The sequence below is a fragment of the Heteronotia binoei genome, chromosome 15 (assembly GCF_032191835.1).
Source record: "Heteronotia binoei isolate CCM8104 ecotype False Entrance Well chromosome 15, APGP_CSIRO_Hbin_v1, whole genome shotgun sequence".
NCBI classification, from domain to species: domain Eukaryota; kingdom Metazoa; phylum Chordata; class Lepidosauria; order Squamata; family Gekkonidae; genus Heteronotia; species Heteronotia binoei.
This window is the reverse complement of record NC_083237.1, coordinates 66490774-66514165: the sequence shown is the minus strand read 5'-3', so window position 1 is coordinate 66514165 and position 23392 is coordinate 66490774. Positions and strand designations below refer to the sequence as shown.

At 48.3% G+C, this 23392-nt stretch overlaps 3 protein-coding genes across 3 annotated transcripts in view; 2 read left to right on the top strand and 1 right to left on the bottom strand.

Annotated features, from left to right (window-relative positions):
- The window catches only part of WNK4 (WNK lysine deficient protein kinase 4), a 51706-nt gene extending 47068 nt beyond the window's left edge, over positions 1-4638 (top strand). The window contains exons 20-21 of the mRNA XM_060255277.1: positions 630-730; positions 3848-4638. Of these exons, the coding sequence (XP_060111260.1) occupies positions 630-730; positions 3848-3850 (104 nt within the window). The 3' untranslated portion in view covers positions 3851-4638. The remainder of the gene's footprint in view (positions 1-629; positions 731-3847) is intronic.
- A 7049-nt stretch (positions 4639-11687) lies between these two features.
- LOC132583832 (cytochrome c oxidase assembly factor 3 homolog, mitochondrial) lies at positions 11688-13715 on the bottom strand. The gene is made up of 2 exons (XM_060255518.1): positions 13508-13715; positions 11688-11964 (listed from the first exon to the last, which is right to left on the bottom strand). Exons 1-2 carry the CDS (start codon positions 13698-13700, stop codon positions 11861-11863), a joined length of 297 nt encoding a protein of 98 aa, XP_060111501.1. The 5' UTR covers positions 13701-13715; the 3' UTR covers positions 11688-11860.
- A 26-nt stretch (positions 13716-13741) lies between these two features.
- Positions 13742-23279, top strand: CNTD1 (cyclin N-terminal domain containing 1). Its single transcript, XM_060255517.1, has 8 exons — positions 13742-13782; positions 14702-14894; positions 14986-15061; positions 16194-16350; positions 18275-18437; positions 21260-21404; positions 22877-22973; positions 23099-23279. The coding sequence occupies exons 2-8, from the start codon at positions 14723-14725 to the stop codon at positions 23204-23206; spliced, it is 918 nt and encodes a 305-aa protein (XP_060111500.1). The 5' UTR covers positions 13742-13782; positions 14702-14722; the 3' UTR covers positions 23207-23279.
- The last annotated feature ends 113 nt before the right edge of the window (positions 23280-23392 follow it).

The window sequence follows — 23392 nt, the reverse complement described above, 5'->3', positions numbered from 1 at the left end:
GTTGACTGTGCTGATTGTTCTGTGGAATGTGCTGGTTGTCCCAAATGATGTTACCAGCCGTGAAAACCTGAAATCTTATCTTGATATAGTTACCATAATCAAACTGTAATCACAAAAGGCAGACAATACGTTCTAAGAATATTTCAGAAAGATATAGCAATAGAATAGATCTGTATATGTATCAAAGACTGATCGTATGTGGGACATTATTTAAGAAAACACAATACTTGCTATGTTAAATATATTGATAATCTTAAAGGTATTGATTAATCAAAAAAAAAATAGCCTTTCTATAACTTCAGTGCAGATCAGAGCAAGTAAAAATTCTTACTGGCTCAAGGCCCGTATTGGGTGCCGATAATGGAAGCGTTCTGTCCTCTGCGTACATCATGAGTAGGTTGGTGTGCAGGCACCAGTCGCTTCCAACTCTGGGGTGATGTCGCATCAAGATGTTTTCATGGCAGACTTTTTACGGGGTCTTCAGTAGCTGCTTTCAAAACATTGTGTGACGGATATCTGGAAATGTGACATCTAGAAATGCTGCATTTAGTTAACAGCAGAGGTCCTCGAGTGAGGTCAGCTGCCTTGTGCATTTTGGCTGGTGACCCTCTGCTTTGACTCCCCTGCAGGGATCATGAGGAGGAATTCGGTCAGCGGAGGGAGCAGCGGCCTCTCCCAGGAGCAGCGGCCAAGCAAGGGAGTGACCTTTGCCAGTGACGTGGGATGCCTGGTGAGACATGACTGCTGGGGTCACTGGGTGGCTGTGGGAGCAAGCCTAAACGCATCTACTCAGGAGGAGGCCCCGTTTTGTCCAGTGGGGCTTACTCCCCGCTGGAGAGTGTTCTTCGGCTTATCGTACCTGAGCCTGTGGCAAGAGGCCAAGTCTGCCTCTGCTGGCAAGCTAGAGAGGGAACCTCTTCTGACAGGCCTGGGCCTGGGAGGAAAGGTGGTGGCATTGTGCCCCGAGGAGGCTGATCAAGCAGAGACAAGTTGTGCCACTTATGGATTCCATCTACCCTTTGCAAGAAGGCTCATTTTGACTCTAGCACCATGTAAGCAACCCACGTAGATGCTGTGGTTAGTGGGCAGTGGAGGACCTTATCCCTCCTGAGCAAGGAGCTAGGCAGAGTCATTCTAAGCAGGATGTCCATGACACAAGGCCAGCTCTACTTTCCAGAATCTCATGCTGTTTCAACAGCGAATGGAAGTGCCCAAAATGATCCAGCCTCAAGAGCTCAGAGCACAGCTTCTTTGTGCTCTTGCTCCTGTAAACGTACTGGAGGCTCTCGAAAACTGTCCCTCTCCCCCCCCCCACTCCCTCCTACCCTGACCATTCCCCAAAGCAGAAGGTACCTGGAGGCCTTTTGGGGGTGGGTAAGTATGACCCGCTGATGATTTTCAACACTACCATTGATCAGCTTTGCATAACTGGCTGCTGTTTCCCTTCCAATTAAAACTGGGGACTTTCAAACTTAAGGAAAAGCTACATGCTGGATTTTCTTTAAGAGAGCTAAAGGGAGATATCAAAGATTTCAGGCTTTCACGGCTGGTAACATCATTAGGGTTTGTAGAATCTTTCGGGATCAAGTGCCGTGTTCTACTGCCTTCATTAGGTTTTCTTATAAAATCTGACCAAATTATATGCACATAAATCACCCTGATCTTGTGAAATCATCAGGCTTTCTAGGGAGAGAATGCTGAACAACAGGTATCCTTTACAGCTGTGGCTTTCCAAAACTTGTTCAGTCCCCACAAGGATGACCTAAACCAGATAGGGAGTTCACGCACACACCATACAGTCAGCTGGGAAGCATTTGCAAGCGAAGCTGGGACTAGGCACACAGCCTTGCTGGGGAAAGTGATGATTGGCTGCTGGGCCCAGTTGCAGAGCCCTGTGAGAGGCTTGAGGCTGGCAGCCTCCTACTGTGATGACTCCTGCAGGTCTCCTTCTGGTGCCCCTGCAGTGTTTTCAGTCGCACGCTAAAATGCAGCTGCCTCAGCCACAATTGCTCAAAATGAAGGCGCGCCAACAGGGAGTGGTTTATCTAAAAACATGTTTATGGAAAGAAAATAATAAATACATAAAAGTATTTAATACTTTTGACATATCAAAATATGAGGTTCTTCCAGTCCTCATATTTGTTCCAATAAATATACATTAAGCCCACTGTTTTCCAGTTAAGCTGAAGGCTACAATTTCAACCGTGATACCTATCAGGTTATTAGTTCCTGCTAGTTGCAAGTCCTCCGTGTGCCATTTCTTAATCAGACATAACCAAAGTCTTCCCAAGTTGGGAACAAACTATTCTGGCAGCCATTGTCAGGCCTGACACCTGGTTGACAAGATTATGCCTGGGATAGAGAAGGTAGAGAAAGAAGGATTTTTCTCCTTTTCTCACGATACAAGAACTTGTGGACATTCAATGAAATTGCTGAGCAGTTGGGTTAGAATGGATAAAAGAAAGTACACCTTCACACAGGTGGTGGCAACTACATGCATACATGGTTATTAGCCACAGGGTATAGGTGGAACTCTCCATTTGGGGCAGTGATGCTCGGTATTCTTGGTGCTTGTGAGCACCAAGAATACTGGAGAGCCAGTTTGGTGTGGAGAGCCAGTTTGGTGTAGTGATTAAGTGTGCGGACTCTTATCTGGGAGAACCGGGTTTGATTCCCCACTCCTCCACTTGCACCTGCTAGCATGGCCTTGGGTCAGCCATAGCTCTGGCAGGAATTGTCCTTGAAAGGGTAGCTGCTGTGAGCGCTCTCTCAGCCCCACCCACCCCACAGGGTGTTTGTAAGAGAGCCAGTTTGGTGCAGTGGTTAAGTGAGCGGACTCTTATCTGGGAGAACCAGGTTTGATTCCCCACTCCTCCACTTGCACCTGCTAGCATGGCCTTGGGTCAGCCATAGCTCTGGCTGGAGTTGTCCTTGAAAGGGCAGCTGCTGTGAGAGCCCTCTCCAGCCCCGCCCACCTCACAGGGGGTCTGTTGTGGGGGAGGAAGGGAAAGGAGATTGTGAGCCGCTCTGAGACTCTTCGGAGTGGAGGGCGGGATATAAATCCAATATCTTCTTCATCTTCATCTTGTGGGGGACAACAGTGCGAGGGCTTCTAGTGTCCTGGCTCCACTGATGGACCTCCTGATGGCACCTGGTTTTTTGGCCACTGTGTGACACAGGGTGTTGGACTGGAGGGGCCACTGGCCTGATCCAACATGGCTTCTCTTATGTGACACAGGGTGTTGGACTGGAGGGGCCATTGGCCTGATCCAACATGGCTTCTCTTATGTTCTTATGTCTGGGGCAGTGATGCTCTGTATTCTTGGTGCTTGGGAGGGGCATCAGTGGGAGGGCTTCTAATGTCCTGGCCCCACTGGTGGACCTCCTGATGACACCTGGGTTTTTGGCCACTGTGTGACACAGAGCGTTGGACTGGATGGGCCCCAGCTGCTTCATATTCACATTCCCAGCTGCTTCATATGGACTGTCCATTCTGGTGGAAACTCTCCTTGGTCTCTCCCACTCCTGTTTCCCAGTATCCGCCAATGAGATTTGCCAGGGGGTGATTTAAATCAGGGTCTGCTTGTCAACTAAATTGTTCCCAACATGGGAAAACATTGTCAACCATAAAAGTGTTGCACGAAAGGGTGACTGTTGCGGCCTCTTCTCTGTTTGAGGGAAGCTTGAGTTCGACTTCTCAGTGTGAGCTGGGTCCAGGATTCAACCTGGCACGCGAAGCAGGTGCTCCAGCTCTTAGCTCTGCAGCCTCTTATGGCAGCAGAAGGGCCAAATTTGTGTGTCCTTCGTGTAGTGTGCGCCTCTCACACACCTCCCCTTCTTTCTGCAGTAGCCATCCTGTCTGTAGACTCTTCCATGGACTACCTCAGCCTGTTGCTCACCACCCAAGGACAGGAGACTCTGCTAATGAGCCACGCCCTCCTCAGGAGGAGATGGATGCAGCAGCTGCCTTCAGCCACTGGCCACCACCAACTGTGCTGGAGCAGGGGAAGGAACGGAGCCTAGAAATGGCAGAACAGCCCCTGAGGAAAGCTGCCCGTCCTGAACAAGCAAAGAGAGAACAGTTTCCTACCGCAAGCTGCCCTTTTGTTCAGGGACATCCTGTGTACAGAAGGCAGGGTGCATGGGCCTGCAGTGCGAACTCTCAAGGGAGTGATGCTGTAACAGAAGCAGGGCCACTTGTGCCTAAGATCAGAGCCGTTGCACTGTGATGCAGCTCCTTCTGCTCCCAGCCAGATTAAGGCGGTTTGACGCAGATGCCTAGGAGGAAGCTGGTAAAGGCAAGCCATGTAGGTGCCTTGCTTGGCTTAGTTCCCAGAGCTTGCCAAAACCGTTCAGCAGCTGCAGCTGCCCTAAGGAGCAAGCCTGCAGAACATTAAAGGGACTGGGGGCCCTTTCTTGCATCCCTTGCCTTAACCCACAGGTTGTGCTCTTGATAGCTTTGGCACCTCCTCTTTTTACCTTGCCATGGTGATGGGAATTGCCTTCCTAGCTGGGGGTGTGTGTGATTTATTTTTACCTAAAGGGGAATCTGCCGTTTGGAAACAAGCCCTGTTGCTTTTATCCTTGGGTATAATTTTTTAAAATAAACAAATCTTTCTTGGTGTGTGCGTGGAAAAATATAAATGTTCCTTTGAATAAGGAACATTTGCTGCCTTTTTTGTTTTGTTTTGTTTTGTGTTTATTGACAGACGGAAAATTCCCACTGAGGAACTCCAGAAGGTTAGGACACTTGGCAAAAGCTAAATCTCACATTGCTAGTCCCAGGAACACAGGTTATGGCTCCAAGTGGGCAGCTGTGCTGGTCTGAAGTAGTAGAACAAAATAGGAGTCGATTGCGCCTTTAAGACCAACTTAGTTTTAGAAAAGGAAAACTCTAACATCAAACCCGGGCAGATAGAGCTCGTTAATGTAACACCTACCACCTGGAGGACTCGCTGCCGGCGTCCCGGCTTACTGGGCCATGGCAGATGACCCCAAGGTGAAAGGGTGGAGCCAGTACCGCGCACACTGTGCCTCACCTAAAAATTCCTCTGCGCAGGCCTGAAGGGCATATCCACATCCACAACCCACAACACACCAAGTCCTGCAGTGATGGGCGAGGGGTGAAACGGCAGGTGGAAGGTGCCACTGGAAGCCGCAGTCCCGATCCTGCATGTAGGCGGTTCAGGGTATTGGTCGCCTGATGCTAACCCGGAGACGAAAGCATTTTTCGGCAGCACCCTGAACGACCAAGCAGCCTTATCTAGGGACAGCACTACTTGCTCCGCACGGAGAGGGGCCTAGAAAAGGTGGCCTAAACAAAGCTCGTCTCCCCCACCCCAGTTGGCTAGCCACGGTCAACGGGCATCCTTACTTGCGGTCAAAAAATAACCACAAAGAGATTGAGGGAGAATCGCACTGCTACAGCACCAACCCCAAATCAGACTTTTCCCTGCAGCCACTGTGGCCGGATCTGCCTGCCCGCATTGGTCTTGTCAGCCACCAGCGAGCCTGCAGCAGACGTGGACTACTGCACCCTTCTTAAATCTTCATTCGCGAAGTCAAGCTGAGAGAGAGTTTTAAGCATTATTCTGAATGTTAAAAATGCCCTTAATGGTTTTACAGGATGCAGGAGTCAAAGGAAATGGCAATGACTGTGGCAAGCTCACTGTGGGGGGGAAACTGCCCCTGGGCATGTGCTTCCAAGGCCTGGATTGCAGCCAGGACCAGCCAGCATGAACAAAATGGAAAATTCCCTTCCTTAATCCTCAGCAAGGAAATGTGCATTTGACGGACAGATGCCAGATTTGGTTCGCAGCCAAGTGCCACTTTAATGATTTACTCAACTCGGTAATTTAGTGAGCAGGAGTAAATGGGCAGGAAAAGCAGAATATTCTAGATGGGGCCAAAGTTTGCCAGTTTTCCTTGTTCATGGAGTTGGTTCTTGTGGCCAAGAGAGAGACAAGTGGCAAAATTCCTTCTGGAGGAACGCAAAGATCCTGACTGCATATTAGACTTGAGTCCAGCAGCACCTCAGACAGACAGTGCTTGATGAGGGGAGCTTTCATTCTCGGAAGCCGACACCCTGAAACTCCTGCTGGTCTCTAGAGAGATGCTGGACTCCACTCTATTGCAGCAGAAATGAGCGAAAGCCCAGCAACACCTTAAAGAGTAACAAATTTGTGGCTGCAGGGGAGGGTCTGTCGTGGGTCACCGCTCGCTCCTTCGGATCACCAAAGCTTAGGGTTGCCAATCCCCAGGTGGAGGCAGGGGATCCCCTGGTTTGGAGACCCTCCCCCCGCTTGAGGGTCGTCAGAAGGCGGGGGGGAGGGGAGGGAAATGTCTGCTGGGAACTCTATTATTCCCTATGGAGATTTATTCCCATAGAAAATCATGGAGAATTGATCCGCGGGTATCTGGGGCTCGGGGGGGGGGGGCTGCTTTTTGGGTTAGAGGCACCAAATTTTCAGTATAGCATCTAGTGCCTCTCCCCAAAATACCCCCCAAGTTTCAAAAGAAGGTGCCCCTATCCTTCATTATTTCCTATGGAAGGAAGGAATTGAAAAGGTGTGCCGTCCCTTTAAATGTGATGGCCAGGACTTCCTTGGAGTTCAATTATGCTTGTCACAGCCTTGATCTTAGCTCCACCCCTAACGTCTCCTGGTTCCACCCCCAAAGTCCCCACATATTTCTTGCATTGGACTTGGCAACCCTACCAAGCTGCTCCCCTGCCAAAAATTGTGTTAAGTCCAGAAGGTGCTTCTGGACGCCTGCTCTTTTCTGCTGCTACAGGCAAACATGGCGACCCATCTTGTTCTACTGCAGATCAACATGGTACCTTCTTTCCAAAGCCGAGCAGGCAGGTCAAGATAGCCATAAAGCGGCTCGGCAGTGCTGATGCTGTTAGACCTATCGGCAGCGTTCGATACGGTCGACCATCGGCTCCTGGCGTGCCGCCTTGCCGACGCAGGGATTCAGGGGCTGGCCTTGCAATGGCTTTCCTCTTTCCTTGACGGTCGGGGACAAAGGGTGGCGATTGGGGAGGAACTGTCCCAGAGACACACGCTTGATTGTGGGGTGCCTCAAGGGGCGGTACTTTCCCTGATGTTATTCAACATCTATATGCGCTCCCTTGCCCAGATTGCCCGAGGGTATGGGCTGGGTTGTCATCAATATGCTGATGACACCCAGCTCTATCTGCTTATGGACGGCCGGCCCGCCTGCGCCCCAGAAAATCTGGACCGGGCGTTACAGGCAGTGGCTAGGTGGCTTAGGCTGAGCGGACTGAAGCTGAATCCGGCGAAGACAGAGGTCCTTTGCTTGGGTCGCTGCGCCCCGGGAAGGGAAATCCCCCTGCCAGTTTTTGACGGCGCGCCGCTGACAGCGTCGGGCAGGGTCAAGAGCCTGGGGGTGCTATTGGAGCCTTCTCTGACGATGGAGGCTCAGATAGCAGCCACTGCCAAGTCCGCTTTTTTTCACCTTAGGCGGGCGAGGCAGCTGGCCCCCTTCCTGGAATGCGACGACCTAGCAACAGTGATCCATGCTACGGTCACCTCGAGGTTGGACTACTGTAATGCCCTCTACATGGGGCTACCCTTGTGCCGGACCCGGAAGCTGCAGTTAGTGCAGAAGGCTGCTGCCCGGCTGCTACTAGGGCTCCCAAGACGGGAGCACATTCGGCCGGGGCTCCGGGATCTGCACTGGCTGCCAGTAATATTCCGAGTCCAGTACAAGGTGTTGGTCATTACCTTTAAAGCCCTATATGGCCTAGGACCTGCCTACCTTAGGGACCGTCTCTCCCCACACGTTCCCCAGAGAGTACTGCGCTCGGGTTCACAAAACCTGTTGGTAGTCCCCGGGCCAAAGGAGGCCCGTCTAAAATCCACTAGGGATCGGGCCTTCTCAATAGCGGGACCTTATTGGTGGAACCAGCTGCCGGAGGAGGTGCGGGCCCTGCGGGACCTAGGGCAGTTCCGCAGGGCCTGTAAGACAGCCCTCTTCCGGCAGGCCTACAACACCTAACTGATAATGAGAACATCTTTGGATGGAACAAAATGCTTTTATAGACCGCTGATTTTGTTTTATCTTGTTTTATTGATTATGGTTTTAACTGTACTTGTAAATGTTTTAAATTGAATTATATGAATTATTATGTTGTAAGCCGCCCTGAGACACTTCGGTGAGAAGGGCGGGATATAAGTCCATTAAATAAATAAATAAAAATAAAGGATCACACTGGGCCCAACTCACCTGGTCAGCGTCACTGAGTCCTGGCCCAGTTTCTCAGGCATGCCCCTTGAGACCTGCCTCAGAATTTGTCCCTGGACGGCCTTAGCAGCTTCCCAGGCACAGAGTGGCAACTTTCTCAATGGGGGCGGGGAGGGTTCAGGCATTGAGTGGCTCCTGGAGATGTCCCTTCTGGCTGAGCTTGCAATTCACGGGGGATAATTTCCCCATCATGTTTGGGGATCCTGGTTGGCTGGACTTCCTCTGCAGTACCCAGATCCTGATCCTCAGTGGCAAGTTTAAGACCAACAAAGTTTTATGATGGGTGTAAGCTTTTGTGTGCATGCACAATTCTTCAAATAGTCACCAACCATTACGTATAGGTAGAGGGTGGGGCGGGTGTTGCCAGGAAAGGTTAATTAGAGTCAAGATGCATACGTAACGGAACATAAATGTAGCTAAGATTGGATTAAGGCCTGTGAATAGCAGCAGATTAGCGTACAATATAATAAAAGTTTACAAACAGATGTGAGAACTGAATGATACTAGCATTTGTAATGAGATAAGAACCTGGTATCTCTATTAAGCCCTGGGGGTTCCTTTATCCTGAGTGTTTGTAGTAACTTGTAATTCAGCAATCTCCCCATGCTAGTCTGTTTCTGAAATTCTCTTGCAATAAAACAGCTACTTTGAGATGTCCTACTGAGTGTCCTGGAAGGGTGAAGTGTGTCACAAGCATTGGGGGATAGACCTTTTCTTGCCTGCAGCCAGTCTCCCAATCGTGAACAACTCCTCACCCACAATAATACAACATCTAATTTGAACATGGACTCTGGTACCAGAGCTTGTAACAAACCTAGATACCAACTTCACTGCCACATACACCCCGACAACACAGTCCTAACAACATCAACTATATCGGGTGGCCAACGGTAGCTCTCCAGATGTTTTTTGCCTACAACTTCCATCAGCCCCAGCCAGTACGGCCAATGGCTGGAGCTGATGGGAGTTGTAGGCTAAAAACATCTGGAGAGCTACCGTTGGCCACCCCTGAACTATATCATCTCAGGCTCATACATTTGCTCATCTTCTAACATTGAATATCCCATAAATATCAACAGTGTGGTCAAGCCCTACACCAAAGGATACATGGACACACATCTGACATCAAGAATCACAAAACTGAATAACCTGTAGACCAGGGGTGTCAAGCTCCGTTGTTATGAGGGCCAGATCTCACATAAATGAGACTTTGTTGGGCTGGGCCATGTGTGTACCTATTTAAGATTAGGTAGCAGAGATATAAACTTTTTAAAGGACACAAACACTACATTTAAAAAAAAAAGCATGCTTAAAACATCAGCGCTCCTTGGTCTTGAAGGTGCTTTCTTTGTATCTCTCCCATGGGTTCCAGGGAACAGGGCAAAGGAAGCTCTGGCTCTTTCCTTCCCTAGGGGACCAGGAGGGGGAGGAGCCTCAATCAATGGAGAAAAATCAAGGTTTTGATCTGTAGCTCCTGTGTGATTGAGCAAGCCTTGCAAAGCAAGTTGAGATGCAGAAGAAAACGAGGGGGAAGGAAGCAGACAAAAGCCAGTTCGGGGGCCTGATAAGGCCCCTGGGCTGCATGTTTGACACCCCTAACATTTCAGCCTCCCAGGACACTGAATGGAGGACCCCAAAGTAGCTGTTTTATTGCAAAGGATTTCAGAAGCAGACTAGAGTGGGAGATTGCTGAATTACAAATTAAAACACTCGGGACGATGGAACCCCCAAGGCTTAACAGAGTTACTGACTTCTTATATCATACACATACTAAGTCACTCAGTTCTTGCATCTCTGTGTTAACTCTTTTTTTTTTGTAATAACTCTGTGTTAACTCTTATTGTCTGAATGCAAATTTACTGGTTTTCACAGGTTTTGCCAACTGCTTTAATCCAATCTTAGCTATATTTATGGCTCAGTTCGTTTATGCAACTTGACTCTAACCTTTTCTGACAACCCCCTCCCCCTTCTACCTATATGTGATGGTTGATGACTTGTTTCAATATATTCAACTTTTTCAGTCCTGACCCCCAACCGGGTGGAACTCTCTGCCAGGGCCCTGTGAGATCTTTCACAGTTCCACAGGGCATGTAAGTCAGAGATGTTCTGCCAGGCTTTTGATTCATGACAGCAACAGGTCCCCCCTCCGATGCTGTGTCTGGAAATTTGGATTGGAAAAATTTAAACAGGTTGTCATCGGGTTTTATAATTGTTATTTCAGTTGATTTTAAATGTTTGTATATATTCATTATGCTGTACATCACCCAGAGCCCAGCATTTGTTGAAGAAGAAGAAGATATTGGATTTATATCCTGCCCTCCACTCCGAAGAGTCTCAGAGCGGCTCACAATCTCCTTTCCCTTCCTCCCCCACAACAGACACCCTGTGAGGTAGATGAAGATATTGGATTTATATCCCGCCCTCCACTCCGAAGAGTCTCAGAGCAGCTCACAATCTCCTTTACCTTCCTCCCCCACAACAGACACCCTGTGAGGTAGATGAAGATATTGGATTTATATCCCGCCCTCCACTCCAAAGAGTCTCAGAGGGGCTCACAATCTCCTTTACCTTCCTCCCCCACAACAGACACCCTGTGAGGTTGGTGGGGCCGAGAGGGCTCTCACAGCAGCTGCCCTTTCAAGGACAACCTTTGCCAGAGCTATGGCTGACCCAAGGCCATTCCAGCAGGTGCAAGTGGAGGAGTGGGGATCAAACCCGGTTCTCCCAGATAAGAGTCCACACACTTAACCACTACACCAAACTGTTGGAATAGGGTGATCCATCAAGTTGAAGGAATAATAAATATATCTGAAAGAGTATGCATGCACATGGAAGCTTATACCTTGAATAAAACTTCGTTGGTCTTAAAGGTACCCCTGGACTCAGACTTTGTTCTGCCACTTCAGACCAACACAGCTGCCCACCTGAATCAGACCCTGATATGTTTCACTGCAGCCTTTCCTTTTGTCTGCTCAAGGCCTGATCATCCCCCCCTTTCCATTCTCTTCCACTAACCTCGCCACCAACAGCCACCTGATGGAGGAAGTCTTCCAGCCCAGCTAATCATGTGCCACAGTAATGAAGGTACCAGGATGATCCTGGCCCACATAAACACCAGCATTTTCTTCCCCACTCACTTTGCTACTCCAAGCTGCCTCTGAAGTAGGGAAGTTTCACTCACAACACATTAGTAAGCTCCCCACCCCACCCCCCTCAGAACATGGCCAAATAGCTGGGCAGTGAAGAACCGGAGGGACAAAAAAGGCTTTGCAGGAGCCAGTTCCACAGTTCAAGGGCAGCATCTGCCCACTCCTGGAGGTAAAAGGCCCACCAGGCAAGGCTGCTGTCACTGAACGTTACGTTACTTCCCCCACCCTGCCTGACCAGGCCCCAAAGGCAGCTTCAGAGACAAGCTTCCATCCGTCTTCACAAAGCTCTTTTATTGCTCTTGCTCCACATCAAACAGCTGAAAGGAGTGGGGGGGGGGGAGCCCAGACAAAGCAAATGTTGCAGACTGACAGCAGGAGGAAGGGAGCAGACGTGACCCAATGTAGGGTTAGGGAAGACTGTCCAATCCTGTACTCAGCTGGTCTCAGTTAGCAGAGGTCTTTGCTGCTTGGGCCCGTGCGGCTTTGGCCTCCAGTTCCAACTCATCCAGGAAGTGCTCTTGGGAGACAGAGTAAAAGGTGTAGCCATCTATGCACAGCACATTCAGGAAAACAATGAGGAAAATCGCTGGCCCTCCTGGTCGTTCCCAGCAACAGCCAAGGGATTCTGTACAATGCTGCCCCGTTTTATTTTTGATCACCCAGGCAACCAGCCAAGAGAAAAAGCAGGACCCCTGAGCCACATGTCACTGCTGCTTGTACCTGAAGGCACACAGGCGTGCTCCCAGGAAGGTCATCTCAATGCCAGAAGTGTGTTCAAAGCAGAGCCTAGGCGAATTTAGTAACCAAGTAAGAGCTCTGCGTGCAGATACACTGTTCAGAAAAATGGGGAGAGAGTGAGTTCTGTACGAAACAAAAGCACACATACACACAAACACTCCTCTGAAAACAGTAGGCTTGAAGGCTCCCAAAGAACAGGGTCAAAGCACCAGTTCTTAACTGGCTGGGAGTAGAGCTGAAGGGAACCAAACAGCCCGTAGTTCACCTCTCTTCAGCCTTGGCCTCAAGGGCACAAAGGACACGCCATCCCTAAATCTGCTTGTTTGCACCTTGAGGCCTGAGTCTGAAAATGGAAGAGCCTGACCTGGCCTCAGTAGCAGCACGCTACAGCGGAGGGGAGTCCCTGAAACATTCTTCTGAAGCCACCCCTAACCCAAATGATCCCAGGGCAGCCCGGATCCTCATCAGTTCTTATGAGCATTAATCCTTACTTTATCTCTGCATAAGATTTCCAAGCCACAGGTGAACTGGTCGATTCTGGGCTAGCCACCTGTTACTGAGCTGCAGTGCATTCCAGCCATGGTCCTCTGTATGACACATACATATGACAGTAAATATATAGGTGATTCCGGCAGAGGTCAAGGCTTCCTCATTCTTGATTGACAGTACTATCCTTGGCCCCTTTCTAAGTCCATTGCCTTCATTTAACTTTGCTTAATGGTCAGGAAGTTAATCATAGAATCATGGAGTTGGAAGGGATCTCCAGGGTCATCTAGTCCAACCCCCTGCACAATGCAGGAAATCCACAAACACCGCCCCCTAAACTCATAGGATCTTCATGGCTGTCAGATGGCCATCCAGCCTCTGTTTAAAAACCTCCAAGGAAGGAGAGCCCACCACCTCCCAAGGAGGAAGCCTGTTCCACTGAGGAATCAAATGCTCAGGCAGTTCATAGAATCATAGAGTTGGAAGGGACCTCTAGGGTCATCTAGTCCAACCCCCTGAACAATGCAGGAAACTCACAAATCCCTCTCCCTAAATTCACAGGATCTTCATAGCTGTCAGATGGCCATCTAGCCTCTGTTGAAAAACCTCCAGGGAAGGAGAGCCCACCACCTCCCGAGGAGGAAGCCTGTTCCACCGAGGAACCGCTCTGACGGTCCGGCAGTTCTTCCTACTGCTGAGCCGGAGCCCCTTTTGGTGTTATTCCAACGCCCTGCATTCAATTCCAGCTCGAGCCGGGCTGCTGGTCCCAGCGCGGGAGCCCCTCCCTGCAGCCGAAGCGGCCTCCGGGCACGTGCAGGGCGGAGCGGGAGAAGGGGCCGCGCATGCGCAGGGCCAGGGAAGGATACAGATGCCGGCGACGACGGCTCCGATGGCGAGGGCGGTCAGGGCGTTGCGGACCTTCAGCCCCCGCTGGGCCGCGGCCTGGGCGGGCCTCGAGGGAGCTCCGGCCTGCGTCGTCGCCCACCTCCGCCGGGCACTGAAGCCGGCCTCTCCGCGGGAGCCTCCGCTGCCGCCAGCCCTCTGCGCACGCACCGACATCTTGCCCCGCGGAACTCTCGCGAGAGCGCGGCGGAAGGGGCGGGCGAGATCTGGAGCGCGGATGCTGCCGCCGCCATCTTAGGTGAGGGCGGGTCGAGCGAGCTGAGGTGTTTGGCCCGCCCAGGAGGGCCGGCGTGGAGCAGCGGGGGAGCGCGGGGCTTGCCGGGAACCCTCAACCCTGGGCCAGGCGGAGCCAAACCAAGAGGAGGTCGCGAAGCAAAGATATAAATCGAAATCAAGTCCATTGTATAAAAGCAATAACTGATGGGAATTACTCTTTACTAAGCAAACAACATAGCTGTAATTCCCTGCACGTTCCTTTTTGTCTAACCTACACTGCAGGGTGGTTGAGGTTAAAAATTTAGAGGGAGAACAATTTTGTGAATTGTGGTTGGGCCTAGGGTTGCCAAGTCCAATGCAAGAAATAGCTGGGGACTTTGGGGGTGGAGCCAGGAGACTTTGGGGGTGGAGCCAGGAACAAGGCTGTGACAAGCATCATTGAACTCCAAGGGAGTTCTGGCCATCACATTTAAAGGGACGGCACACCTTTTCAATTCCTTCCTTCCATAGGAAATAATGAAGGATAGGGGCACCTTCTTTTGGGGCTCATAGAATTGGACCCCCTGGTCCAATCTTTTTGAAACTTGGGGGGTATTTTGGGGAGAGGTACTAGATCCTATACAGAAAATTTGGTGCCTCTACCCCAAAAAACAGCCCCTCCCCCCCGAGCCCCAGCTACCCACGGATCAATTCTCCATGATTTTCTATGGGAATAAATCTCCATAGGGTATAATAGAGTTCCCAGCAGACATTTCCCTCCCCTCTCCCCGCTTTCTGACGACCCTGAAGCAGGGGGAGGGCCTCCAAACTGGGGGAGCCCCTGCCCCCACCTGGGGATTGGCAACCCTCGTTGGGCCATAAATAAAAAAAACAAATGGGCTTCCCCATCCAAGATAGCTGTCAAGGTGAGCCATATCCTGCTGTCGTTTCTTGCCATTCAGGGTGTCAGCAGCACTCTTGAGATGGGTTTGCCAGCACAGACGGTGGCCAGGTACCAACCCTCAGAGCCTGTCTTTGGGATGATAGCTCCAGAGCTCCTTGAAGATGTTCTGCTGCAAATGGCCAAAGAGAATGAAAGGAGTTTACGACAGCTGTGTGACAAGATGGGCTTCTTCAAGGAGACACAGATAGTGGGTGAGAGCAGATCTTGGAAAAGTCTTCAGCTGGAAGAGCCTTTGGTTATGAGTCCTCAGATTCTCCATGTATCTCTTTTCCTTCTTAGCAGAGTTCGTGCTGCTTTTGTCTGAAAAATGGAGCCTGCCTGAATTTGCAAGATACCAAGCAATTGAAATATTTGAAAGGTATTTTTTCCCTGCCTTCCTTGAGTGGTGATGAACTATCCAGGCTATCTTAAAGATAACCTGAGTCGCTTGTGGAGAGGGCAGGATATAAATGTAAGGTAAATAAAATGAATAAATAAACCTTTAATTTAGCCTTCTCTGTCATCCCTGAGCTGGCAAATCTTAATGAAAGCTAAGTTATCAGCCTTAACACAAGAGCCTTTGTATCATAAGGTTTTCTCCCTCCCTTTTTGAAATTAATGAAACTGGTTACCTCCAGCACTGTGAACTAGTCACAACCATCAGTTTAGAGGGGAAAAAATCTTGTGGTACTTTGAATGTAGACAGCATTTATTTCAATAAGGGCTTTTGTAGGTATTGTTCCCCAGAGAGTACTACGCTCAGGTTCACAAAACCTGTTGGTAGTCCCCGGGCCAAAGGAGGCCCGGCTAAAATCCACCAGGGATCGGGCCTTCTCAATAACGGCACCTTATTGGTGGAACCAGCTGCCGGAAGAGGTGCGGGCCCTGCGGGATCTAGGGCAATTCCGCAGGGCCTGTAAGACAGCCCTCTTCCGGCAGGCCTATGACATTAACTGACTATGAAAAATATCTTGGATGGAACAAAATGTAGCTATAGACCGCCGGTTTTATTCTATCTTGTTTTTATCAATTTATGGTTCAACTGTATTTTAAATGTTTTAAACTGAAGTGTTTGAATTATTATGTTGTAAGCCGCCCTGAGACACTTAGGTGAGAAGGGCGGGGTATAAATCTTAATATAAATAAATAAATAAATTGTAGGTCACAAGACTTAACACAGCTACCCCTTCCCAGTTATCAGTTTAGAGATTCTCCGAGAGCCCAACGTGGAGCAGAGAAAGTCCAGTGACAGAGCCAAGAGATGCAATACTGTAAGGAAAAAAGCAAACCTGTTTTTCCCTACAGCTCCAACATATTTAAATGTTTCTAAGGAAATACGCTACCCGTGTTATTGCTGTTCAATGCATTGGCTTTGTCAGAGGACCTTCGATTTTCTTTCAGGACCCCCTCTTGCTGACACGGGTATGAAGAAAGCTACTGAAACTACCTGCTGGAAGCAGTTAACCTGCTTTCTTTTCTCCTGGGAAGCCTTTTCTGTTTGTGCCTTTCAGGTTCATGCTTACACTTACTCAGGAGTTCTCCTTTTCCACGGGAGCCGAGGACAAAGAAAGCAACTGTGTCTTCGCGAGACAGCAGATGGTTGACACGTGTGTGCTGCGCCTCATCTCCTGCATCCAGCTAGCCAGCAAACTTTCCTTCCACTACAGTGTAAGACCATACATGCACACTCCTTCAAATTCACTGAAACAGATTTCCTTAAATATTACATGTAAGTAGGAAGGGGTTAGTTGCCGGGAAGAGCTAGAGTTAAGATGCCTGAGCAATAAATGCAGCTGAGTTTGGAATATGTCAATTGGCAATACAGATAATAATGGAGTTAAGAACAGATGTGAGAACTAAGTTTGAGTCCAGTGGCACCTTTAAGACCAACACAGTTTGATTTTTGGATATAAGTACATGTACACGTGTTAAGTCTCTCAGTTCTTGCTTATACCGAATTGAACATTGTCTTGAAGGTGCCACCTCCTCCACCCACTATAATTGCATTTATTCAGACTTTAGCATTCTACGTAGGATGTAGATGGGAGGACTTATATCAGGGCCTGAAATCTATCCTCCCCCCTCCCCACTTTAACTTTCGGCTTGATGAAGAATTCTGCAGAACCTGCAAACTTGCACACCATTTTGCATTCTTTTTCATCAGCCTCAATAATTGGAATCCTGCAGCTTTTGTTCCTAGACTCTGCATAGGAATTGCTGTTGCCAATAAGAGCCAAATTCCCTCCCCCCCGAAACTTTGTATGCTATTTTATTGCCATTCACAGATCTTACTAACTACCTTAATCCAATCTCAGCTATAATCATCCAGTACTTCTGCATCTTGACTCTAAATAGCCCTTCCAGAGAACAAAATCCCCCACCTATATGTAATAGTTGAGGAAATTCTGCTTTACTGTATTTGAGGAAGTATGCTTGCACATGAAGAGAGGAGGCAGCTGAGAGGTGCTATGATCACCATCTTCAAGTACTTGAAGAGCTGTCATATAGAGGATGGTGTGGAATTGTTTTCCGTGACCCCAGAAGGTAGGACCAGAACAAATGGGTTGAAATTAAATCAAAAGAGTTTCTGGCTCAACATTAGGAAGAACCGTTAGAGCGGTTCCTCAGTGGAACCGGCTTCCTCGGGAAGTGGTGGGCTCTCCTTCCTTGGAGGTTTTTCAACAGAGGCTAGATGGCCATCTGACAGCAATGAGGATCCTGTGAATTTAGGGGGAGGTGTTTGTGAGTTTAGAGCGGTTCCTCAGTGAAACAGGCTTCCTCCTCAGGAGGTGGTGGGCTCTCCTTCCTTGGAGGTTTCTAAACAGAGGCTAGATGGCCATCTGACAGCAATGAGGATCCTGTGAATTTAGGGGGAGGTATTTGTGAGTTTCCTGCATTGTGCAGGGGGTTGGACTGGATGACCCTGGAGGTCCATTCCAACTCAGGAGGTGGTGGGCTCCCCTTCCTTGGAGGAGAGGCTAGAGGGCCATCTGACAGCAATGAAGATCTTGTGAATTTAGGGGGAGGTGTTTGTGAGTTTAGAGCGGTTTCTCAGTGGAACAGGCTTCCTCCTCGGGAGGTGGTGGGCTCTCCTTCCTCGGAGGTTTTTAAACAGAGGCTAGATGGCCATCTGACAGCAATGAAGATCCTGCGCATTTAGGGGGAGGTATTTGTGTTTCCTGCATGGTGAAGGGGGTTGGACTAGATGACCCTAGAGGTCCATTCCGACTCTATGAAAGCTTATACCTTGAATAAAATTTTATTGGTCTTAAAAGGCACCACTAGACTCACTTTGTTCTGCTGCTTCAGGCCACACGGATACCGCACCTGAATCTGGATGTAGTATTTCCTTTTGTCTGTCCTGAACCTACTGTCCATCAGCTTTATTGGATGCCCTCAAGTTCTAGTATTTTGGGAGAAGGAGAAAAGCGTTCTTTGCTTTTTATCCATTTACTAGTATTTATTTTTATAGGTTTTAGCTCTTCTTTCAAGCAGCAACAAAAGCCCTCTTCATGTCAGTTCACGGTGAAGTTGAACAAGCAAACCAAATTGTCATTTGGAGACTCATCTGCTCCTTTCTGTCTTCATGCAGATAGTCAGCAATGCTGTGGTCCTGAAGTTCCTTCAGTCTATGGGCTTCTCCTATACTGCCAAGGACTTGCTAGAATCAGAACTGGCTATTCTGAAGGCTCTGCATTTCCAGATCAATGTTCCGACCCCTTTAGCTTACACTGAGATGCTTTTGGAGGTTTTAGGTAAGGGCCAGGAACGCTATTCACTCCTGGGTGAGCTTTGGTAAAAATGTTTCTCTTCCCTGAGCAGCAGGGAGGCTTTGGCTGTCAGCTCTTTTAGAATTTTAAGGATTTTTAGAATTTTTAGTGGGCACTGTGAAAGTCAAGGTTTTAAATGCTGTTTTCCACAGTTGTATGGTGTTGTGCAGTTCAACCAGGGTGGTCTCTACCCCAGCCTTTTATTGACAGACTGAACCCAAATGCAGTTCTTACATTATTGGGGTAACAGGATTAAGAATAACTTTTATTCGTTAATAGGGATAGAACAAGGATGGCCAATGTAGATCTCCAGGGTTTTTTTGCCTACAACTCCCATCAGCCATTGGCCATGCTGGCTGGGGCTGATGGGAGCTGTAGGCAAAAAGCATCTGGAGAGCTACCGTTGGCCACCCCTGGGATAGAAGAAATAAGGAGGTTCAGCAATGAGGCTTAAAGCTATTTACAGATACATATAGCTTTTGCTGGGCTAACCAAAGGATTCTATTTTAGTGTCAACTCCTGGGTGTACAGAACAGTTAACAGCCAAGCTTTTACCCTTGAGGTAAAGACTGGCCTTCCTTGAACCTCAGGATCCTCCAGGTGTAAATATAAGTTCCTCAGAAACCACATATCATGAGCCACTTCCCCTCAGATCGTTTTCCCCTCAAGCATTCACTATGCTGGCCTGCCTATCTGTCAGAGGAACCACCCCAAAATGGCTGCATTGGAAATCAATGACTAACTGTTGGGAAGCTCCAAGCCAAGCATCTTCCTACGATGGAAGCACCTGCTTCCAAAGGGGCATGGCTTGCAGACACAAAAGGGATTCTTTTGGGGTTCTTCTGTTTGTTATGTATGTACGTTATAACCTGCCTTTCTCCCTGGCACTCAAGGCAGATTGCAGAGGAACTCGGCAGAAATCTGAAACAAAGCATAAGTATTAACATGACACAGCAATAGGCAGCATGAGCTATATATGGTAGTGTAGATCACTGTCCGTAATCCTTTGCCAAAATATCTATCTGAACCATTTTGTTACGTGCAGTCCAGTTACTTAGAAAGGCCCTCTTGAATAATTCAGGTTTGCATAATTTGCAGAAAGCCAAGAGACCGCAGACCTTCCAGGCCTCATCACAGGAGCCGTTTCATAATGTCAGAACCACAATATAAAAAGCGTGAGGAATTACTGATTTTGCCCATTTGCAGATTGGCACCTGTAGAAGGCTCTGCCCCAATGAGCAAAGCTGTTATATTTTGGATTGAGCCTGGTAACTGATTGGCAGCCAATGGAATGTCTGCAGGAGTTGATGTGTATGCTCTCCAGCTGCAGAATTCTGCATCAACTGGAATCTCCATGTTGAGTTCAATGTAGAGTGCATTTCAATAGTCTAGTCTTGACAATACTGTGGTGTTGGGATCCAGGCATTCCAATCAGCTGTGTCAAGGTAGGGGGCTCTCTTGCAGGCTACACTGAGTGGAAAGAAACAGGGGTGGGTGGGTTGGAGGTGTATTAACTTGCTTCTCCAGCAGCAATAACCCCCTACACTCTTAACCAAGCCAGCAAGGGTGAGCTGAACCCCATTAAAAGTTGAAAGCAGGGTGTCCTTCAAGGTAAAAAAGGTAAAGGTAGCCCCTGTGCAAGCACCAGTCGTTTTCGACTCTGGGGTGACGTTGCTTTCACGTTTTCATGGCAGACTTTTTACGGGGTGGTTTGCCGTTGCCTTCCCCAGTCATCTACACTTTCCCCCCAGCAAGCTGGGGACTCATTTTACCAACCTCGGAAGGATGGAAAGCTGAGTCAACCTGGAGCCAGCTACCTGAACCAGCTTTTGCTGGGATCGAACTCAGGTCATGAGCAAAGGGCTCCAACTGCAGTACTGCCGCTTTTCCGCTCTGCGCCATGGGGCTTTCCTTCAAGACCTGCGCCTTAACAACCAACATTACTTGTCATTCCAGGGTTTAGTTTCAGTTTGTTCACTCTTAGCCAATTAACCACAACAGCCAGGCAGCAACTCATTACCTCTATCACCAAGAGATTTGGATAAGAAACTGGGTATCATCAGTCGTGTTGAATACAGCCAACACTTAAACTACAAATGATTTGTCCTAAAAGCTTTACTTAGAGATTGAAAAGCATGTGGAATAGGTTTGTGCTAGGTGGAACCCCACAGGATAAATCCCAGTGGCAACCCTTAGAGTCCAGTACACATGCCCTGATACCCTGCACTAAGAAGGTAAAGAAAAGCTGGAATGGGCCCTCCACTTTAAGAAACAGTAAGAAGTTTCAAAACTTGATAACTTGCCTAGGATGAGCTTGGTGTTTCTTCAGTAAAACAGCTTGTAGAAGTGACCTGAAGCTGTTTTTTCTGTGGAAACATGAGCTATGGCACCCCTGGGCATCAAACGGGGGATCACTGCCTTACTGGATTGAGGTTGGTTTGCAAGGGGGGGGCGGGGTTGTACAAATTATTGAAAGAACAAGGCATTAACAGTGAAGTCAGCTGACTTAGAAAAGTGTTACTCTGGTTTGGATTGCACTTTAAAGTGGTAGATGTAGGAGAACAAATTTTATAGTACTTGGCAGATATGGGGAGAGAAAAAGCAGGGCTTTTTTCCCCTGGGGAATGTGGCGGAATGGAGTTCCAGCACCTCTTTGTGGTTACTCAGTTCTCAAAAAATATTTAATGAGGGACACCGTGTGTTTTCTCCTTCATTTCCCTCTTGAGAGTTCCAGCACTTCTTTTCCCAGAAAAAGAAGCCCTGCCCTGAAGTATCTCTGCGATGCAGCTGTTTTTCCATCTTGACAGGGTACAATGGCTGCTTGCTTCCTACGGAACAGATGCATACAATGTGCCGACATCTGTTGGCTTTAACATACCTCCTGCGCGTCAGCATCTACAGCACCCTGCTGAAGGCGTCAATTGAAAACACGTCACCAAATAAACTCCAGCTGTAAGTTTTAGGAAAAAGCACTATTTACGCTAAAGGCAAAAAAGAAATAACTTCGGGTTGGGGGAGGGGCTTGGAGGAGAACGAGGCCAGAAATTACTGTTTAAGGTTGTATTAACTTGATTTTCTTTGCTAACCAAGAAAATCTGAGTCACTTTTCTGCATAGCACCCCGTAACAGAAGTCTCTTTTGCAAGTACGACGTTTGGTCTGGAGTCTGATTCCAAGGCGACAGTCTGACACTGAAGCACTGGCAACAGCAAAGTTTGCACAGGACTCCACCTAGTGTTTTTTAGCCCGTACATAGGCAGCCTTGATGGAGCGTGCTGCCAACTTGGCGCTATACAGCTGAATACTGGATGCAGCATTGCTGCTGGGGAAGCAAGTCAATACATTTGCAACCCCCCACACATACATTCTTCCAACTCGGTGGAGCCTACAAGATAGCCTTCACACAATTGATTGGGATGCCTGGATCCCAAACAACAGTACTGTCAAGACTAGACTATAGAAAGGTACGGTGCTGTGCCTCTTTATAGAATTTTTCAGTTTAAAAACAAAGCTGTACAGACCACAGAAAGCCACACATCACCTTAGTAAGTGATCACTTTACTAGATCCATTACATTTCTAAGCTGCCCTTGTGGATTTCTTCCACTTAATCAGTTCATAGCATAAAAACATGCTGCATCTCATAAGTCTTGTTGTTTACAACGCCTGCAAAAGTACAATTCTGTATCGTAATACGCCATGGCCAGACGAATGCAACCCCCCGCCAGGTCATTGGCAACTGCAGCACTGCTTTGGTGGGCATTTTTAACCAATGACCAGCTGACTGCTCCCTCCCCACCTGCCAGTGGTTTTAGAGCCTTTAGGCTTTTTACGTCTTAGTTTCTAAAGTACTCCTTGCAGTAATTTAAAAGGGCAGAAATTAACAAACAGCAGCAAGGATACCCCTTCTTTCCTCAGTGATGAAACCCCATATATCTAAACCAGTCATTAAATATCTCAAAGCAGTCATTAAAACAGTATGTTTGCTTCCTCTTGTCTGGTGCTGCAGGGGAGATCTGGTGGTGGAGTGCCAGAGGGTTTTTTCAATTCATTCTAGCTAGACAGGATATATTAGTACTGCCACCAAGTCCCAAGGGCAAAACGCTGGGTTTCTTTGCTGTTGCGGAGAAGTTTGAGGGCGGAGTGTTCCAATCCCCTCTAATATGCCTTGGTTCCTGTAGGCTGATGATTAAACCTCTGCCCTCTTGGTGCTTAGTAATATCTACTATAAGCACGGTTCTGGCTTGCAAAGAAAGGTCTGGAAAATAGGTGTTCAGACAGCAGATATCAGCTCAGTGAATATAGTCTTACCCTTTTGCCCAAATTAACTCAATGTTGAAGTGTTTACGAGTTATGCTTTACGATGTACCATTACGTTGGCTGGAAAATGAAAAAAGGCTTTTTACACTCTGTTTCAAACGTATAGTGCCAAGTTTGCAGCAGTGAAAGAAGATCTGATGCTGCTGGCTGTGGGAGTCATTGGGGCAAGTGCTTTTCTGCTCCACACTGAAGACTGGAGCCGGGTACGTGTGCCCTTCTTGCTCAGGCCAATGTTCTATAGTAGGCTCTAGTAACCGAGGTAATGAAATAGACACCAGAACTTCTTCCTGCCCTTAAACACACTCACTGATTGTCTTATTTTTGAAAGGTTGCCGAGAACCTCAGCGACACCACCGGCATCAGCACGCAAAGCATTGTTGAGATAGTCAATGCAATCTTGAAGCACAGCGTGGACTACGCTCTTGATGATGGCTAAAAGGCTCCTCCGTAACCATCAGTGTCCTGCAATCTCCCACATGCACATTTATTAAAGCATTTATATCACCTTTCCTTGTGGTTCTGGGCAGTTTATAGTAATACTTAAAAACATGGGATGCTCAAAGGGTGAGTCTGTTCAGAATGAAATGAGGTACAGGGGCTACATGGAATCAGACAGATTTAT